General features: G+C 37.5%; 1 protein-coding gene across 2 annotated transcripts in view; it reads left to right on the top strand.

Annotated features, from left to right (window-relative positions):
* Window positions 1-201: 201 nt before the first annotated feature.
* LOC135530518 (butyrophilin subfamily 2 member A1-like) overlaps window positions 202-6,000 on the top strand; it is a 39,971-nt gene continuing 34,172 nt past the window's right edge. Inside the window, exons 1-4 of one of the 2 annotated variants that reach the window (XM_064958826.1) lie at window positions 202-343; window positions 488-556; window positions 2,386-2,736; window positions 2,881-3,162. In XM_064958826.1, coding sequence (XP_064814898.1) covers window positions 490-556; window positions 2,386-2,736; window positions 2,881-3,162 — 700 coding nt within the window. In that variant the 5' untranslated portion in view covers window positions 202-343; window positions 488-489. The remainder of the gene's footprint in view (window positions 344-487; window positions 557-2,385; window positions 2,737-2,880; window positions 3,163-6,000) is intronic. The other variant, XM_064958825.1, reaches the window with a different exon arrangement.

Raw genomic sequence — 6,000 nt, 5'->3', positions numbered from 1 at the left:
TCTAGTCATGTAACCTAACATAAACATATCATACTATATAAAAGGAGTGGCACAGATTTAAGTAAACTATAATGTGTTTTGCTTGGGTTATAGACCTCTCTATGTCATGTGGTCTGCACATCAGCCAGGCTTGGAGTCCACAACCAAAACTTACCCCCACAGTTCACACCCATGTTATCTGATCTGAGCTCACTATGCAACAGTTGTGTGCAGCGATGCAGTTGAACAGGTTCTTGTTCCAAGGAATAGAAAGCAGGTAGTTTGATCACATCACAATAGTTTGATCACAGAACACTAGTACATTTATCAGACTGCAGTGCCTCAATAGGACTGATTCAACCAGGTAAATGGATCAGCTACTTGTCTTTTGAAATGTGTTATACTATATTATCCGTTGTTATTGTAGAAGTGATGCTTCAGTATTGCTTTGCTGGTTTCAAGTTATGTTAGTCTTTGTCTTTATGATGAATCTAATTGTCTTTTTCAGGGATGAAGGTGACTCAGCTAGACTGTCTGTGTGTGATTCTTCTATATCTCCTACACACAGCAGGCTCTGGTACAGTAGAATACACATTTAATATCTCACTGCCTTCAATACCTCTGTGTATGTGATTTAATATGATCTCATTGTGTCTTTAGTCACTATTGTGGTCTTAAGGGTTCAACACAGTCTAATCAAACAGAGCCGAATGAGGTCCTTTTGCTTCTCTGTCTACATAGTTCTACTACTATTGTCCGTCAGCTCCATTGTGTAAACTGTGGAGATCCCTTTAGGGTGCACTGCCTAAGGAGATTTCCTCTCCTGGTCTCCTTTCCTTCATCTTTCTGGTGTGTGTGTGATTAATATTATCTCATTGTGTCTTTTGTTGCTTGTGTAGTGTTAAGGTGCATAACCTAAGGTGGATTCCTCTCCTAGTCTCCTTTCCTTCCTCTGCAATGATGTAAAACTAAACTAATGGCGAATCCAACTCTTCTGTAGGCCTCCACCCTATAGTACTACTATATATCCTACAGTGTTTAGTACTACTATATATCCTACAGTGTATAGTACTACTATATATACTACAGTGTATAGTACTACAGTGCATAGTACTACTATATATACTACAGTGTCTAGTACTACTATATATACTACAGTGTCTAGTACTACTATATATACTACAGTGTCTAGTACTACTATATATACTACAGTGTCTAGTACTACTATATATACTACAGTGTCTAGTACTACTATATATACTACAGTGTCTAGTAGTACTATAAATACTACAGTGTCTAGTACTACTATATATACTACAGTCTCTAGTACTACTATAAATACTACAGTGTCTAGTACTACTATATATACTACTACAGTGTCTAGTACTACTATAAATACTACTATATATACTACAGTGTCTAGTACTACTATATATACTACAGTGTCTAGTACTACAGTGTCTATATATACTACAGTGTCCAGTACTACTATAAATACTACAGTGTCTAGTACTACTATAAATACTACAGTGTCTAGTACTACTATATATACTACTATATATACCACAGTGTCTAGTACTACTATATATACTACAGTGTCTAGTACTACTATATATACCACAGTGTCTAGTACTACTATATATACTACAGTGTATAGTACTACTATATATACTACAGTGTATAGTACTACTATATATCCTACAGTGTATAGTACTACTATATATCCTACAGTGTATAGTACTGCTATATATCCTACAGTGTATAGTACTGATATATATCCTACAGTGTCTAGTACTACTATAAATACTACAGTGTCTAGTACTACTATATATACTACAATATATACTACAGTGTCTAGTACTACTATATATACTACAGTGTCTAGTACTACTCTATATACTACAGTGTCTAGTACTACTATATATCCTACAGTGTCTAGTACTACTATAAATACTACAGTGTCTAGTACAACTATATATACTACTATATATACTACAGTGTCTAGTACTACTATATATACTACAGTGTCTAGTACTACTCTATATACTACAGTGTCTAGTACTACTATATATACCACAGTGTCTAGTACTACTATATATACTACAGTGTCTAGTACAACTATATATACTACTCTATATACTACAGTGTCTAGTACTACTATATATACTACAGTGTCTAGTACTACTATATATACTACTATATATACTACAGTGTCTAGTACTACTATATATACCACAGTGTCTAGTACTACTATAAATACTACAGTGTCTAGTACTACTATATATACTACAATATATACTACAGTGTCTAGTACTACTATATATACTACAGTGTATTTCAGATCAGTGCAGATGAGAGAGGAAACCACTAAACTATTGAAACTGTTAATATGTCTTTTCTCTTCAGAGAAGTTTGAGGTTCTTGGTCCAACTGATCCCATTGTTGCTGTAGCTGGTGATGACATCATTCTGCCCTGTTACCTCAAACCCAACATCAGCGCTGAGGACATGACAGTGGACTGGCTGAACCTGGACTTCTTAGACGGTCGTGTCTTTCGTTACCAAAACCACAGAATCATACGAGATGATCAGATTCCCTACTATAGAGGAAGAACTTCACTGTTTGAAGAGGAACTGTGGAGGGGAAACACCTCTTTGAAACTGACCAGGGTACAAGGCACTGATGAGGGACATTACAAATGTTTTATTAAGGCAAAGAGCTGGTATGATGATTTCACTATTCAAGTCCTCGTTAAAGGTGAGGTTTATTTTCATGTTAATGTAATAATCTAACTACAGTACAATGACATCACCTCTTTCCTTCATATTACTGGATACAGTATGTGTCTATTTGTTCACAGCCTGTCACCAGGTAACATCCAGTCTCTCTGTGTGTCTGTAGCTGTAGGATCCAAGCCAGTGGTGTCCATTGTGGGACACAGAGAGGGAGGGATGGGTCTGCTGTGTGAATCAGAAGGCTGGCACCCTGAGCCTGAGCTGGTGTGGCTGGACAGTAAAGGAGTCCATCTCTCTGCTGGTCATCATGAGATACACAGAGACTTCAATGGATTCTACAGAGTCAAACAACATGTCATTGTCCAGGAGACTGACACCAACCGCTTTACCTGCAGAGTCCCACAGAGCCGGATCAATGAGAAGATGGAGACAGAGATTCACCTCCCTAGTGAGTAACAACATAATATTATATATATTAATGTGTTAATGTCCAGTATGTGTTTTAACCAAAGGCATTGAGACGACAATACAAAAGATTAGTGTTTATTATGACACAATCCACTGCTGTGTGGTAGTATTAGTACCCAACCCTGTTGTTGATGTGTGGTAGTATTAGTACCAAACCCTGTTGTTGATGTGTAATGATGTGTGTGGTAGTGTTAGTACCAAACCCTGTTGTTGATGTGTGGTAGTATTAGTACCAAACCCTGTTGTTGATGTGTGGTAGTATTTGTACCAAACCCTGTTGATGTGTAATGATGTGTGGTAGTATTAGTAGCAAACCATGTTGATGATGTGTAATGATGTGTGGTAGTATTAGTACCAAACCCTGTTGTTGATGTGTAATGATGTGTGGTAGTAGTAGTACCAAACCCTGTTGTTGATGTGTGTGGTAGTATTAGTACCAAACCCTGTTGTTGATGTGTGGTAGTATTGGTATCAGACCCTGTTGTTGATGTGTGGCAGTGTTAGTACAAAAACCTGTTGTTGATGTGTGATAGTACTAGTATCAAACCCTGTTGTAGATGTGTGGTAGTATTAGTACCAAACCCTGTTGTTGATGTGTGATAGTACTAGTATCAAACCCTGTTGTAGATGTGTGGTAGTATTAGTACCAAACCCTGTTGTTGATGTGTAATGATGTGTGGTAGTATTAGTACCCAACTCTGTTGTTGATGTGTAATAATGTGTGGTAGTATTAGTACTAAACCCTGTTGTTGATGTGTGATAGTACTAGTATCAAACCCTGTTGTTGATGTGTGGTAGTATTAGTAACAAACCCGGTTGTTGATGTGTAATGATGTGTGGTAGTATTAGTACCCAACTATGTTGTTGATGTGTAATAATGTGTGGTAGTATTAGTACTAAACCCTGTTGTTGATGTGTGATAGTATTAGTATCAAACCCTGATTGTTGATGTGTGGTAGTATTAGTACCAAACCCTGTTGTTGTTGTTGATGTGTAACGATGTGTGGTAGTATTAGTACCAAACCCTGTTGTTGATGTGTAATGATGTGTGGTAGTATTTGTACTAAAATGATGTGTGGTAGTATTAGTACCAAACCCTGTTGTTGATGTGTAATGATGTGTGGTAGTATTAGTACCAAACCCTGTTGTTGATGTTGATAGTGTAACAAACCCTGTTGATGATGTGGTAGTATTAGTACCAAACCCTGTTGTTGATGTGTATTAGTACCCAAATGTGTGGTAGTATTAGTACTAAACCCTGTTGTTGATGTGTGATAGTACTAGTATCAAACCCTGTTGTTGATGTGTGGTAGTATTAGTAACAAACCCGGTTGTTGATGTGTAATGATGTGTGGTAGTATTAGTACAAACCCTGTTGTTGATGTGTAATAATGTGTGGTAGTATTAGTACTAAACCCTGTTGTTGATGTGTGATAGTACTAGTATCAAACCCTGTTGTTGATGTGTGGTAGTATTAGTAACAAACCCTGTTGTTGATGTGTTGATGTGTGGTAGTATTAGTACCAAACCCTGTTGTTGATGTGTAATGATGTGTGGTAGTATTTGTACTAAACACTGTTGTTGATGTGTAATGATGTGTGGTAGTATTAGTACCAAACCCTGTTGTTGATGTGTAATGATGTGTGTGGTAGTGTTAGTACCAAACCCTGTTGTTGATGTGTGGTAGTATTTGTACCAAACCCTGTTGATGTGTAATGATGTGTGGTAGTAGTAGTACCAAACCCTGTTGTTGATGTGTGTGGTAGTATTAGTACCAAACCCTGTTGTTGATGTGTGGTAGTATTAGTATCAGACCCTGTTGTTGATGTGTGGCAGTGTTAGTACAAAACCCTGTTGTTGATGTGTGATAATACTAGTATCAAACCCTGTTGTTGATGTGTGGTAGTATTAGTAACAAACCCTGTTGTTGATGTGTAACGATGGGTGGTAGTATTAGTACCAAACCCTGGTGTTGATGAGTAGTGATGTGTGGTAGTATTAGTACCCAGGTCGTATTAGTACCCAACTCTGTTGTTGATGTGTAATAATGTGTGGTAGTATTAGTACTAAACCCTGTTGTTGATGTGTGGTAGTACTAGTACCAAACCCTGTTGTTGATGTGTTTGGTAGAAGTAGTACCAAACCCTGTTGTTGATGTGTAATGATGTGTGGTAGTATTTGTACCAAACCCTGTTGTTGTGTAATGATGTGTGGTAGTATTAGTAGCAAACCATGTTGATGATGTGTAATGATGTGTGGTAGTATTTGTACCAAACACTGTTGTTGATGTGTAATGATGTGTGGTAGTATTAGTACCAAACCCTGTTGTTGATGTGTGGTAGTATTAGTACCAAACCATGTTGTTGATGTGTGGCAGTATTAGTACCAAACCCTGTTGTTGATGTGTGGTAGTATTAGTACCAAACCCTGTTGTTGATGTGTGGCAGTATTAGTACCAAACCCTGTTGTTGATGTGTAATGATGCGTGGTAGTATTAGTACCAAACCCTGCTGTTGATGTGTGATAGTACTAGTACCAAACCCTGTTGTTGATGTGTGGTAGTATTAGTACCAAACCCTGTTGTTGATGTGTGGTAGTATTAGTATCAGACCCTGTTGTTGATGTGTGGCAGTATTAGTACAAAACCCTGTTGTTGGTGTGTGATAGTACTAGTATCAAACCCTGTTGTTGATGTGTGGTAGTATTAGTACCAAACCCTGTTGTTGATGTGTGGTAGTATTAGTATCAGACCCTGTTGTTGATGTGTGGTAGTATTAGTAACAAACCCTGTTGTTGATGTGTAACGATGTGTGGTAGT

This window comes from Oncorhynchus masou, unplaced genomic scaffold (assembly GCF_036934945.1).
Source record: "Oncorhynchus masou masou isolate Uvic2021 unplaced genomic scaffold, UVic_Omas_1.1 unplaced_scaffold_1360, whole genome shotgun sequence".
Lineage (NCBI taxonomy): Eukaryota > Metazoa > Chordata > Actinopteri > Salmoniformes > Salmonidae > Oncorhynchus > Oncorhynchus masou.
The sequence above is the reverse complement of the archived record's forward strand: the minus strand, read 5'-3'. Positions and strand labels throughout refer to the sequence as shown.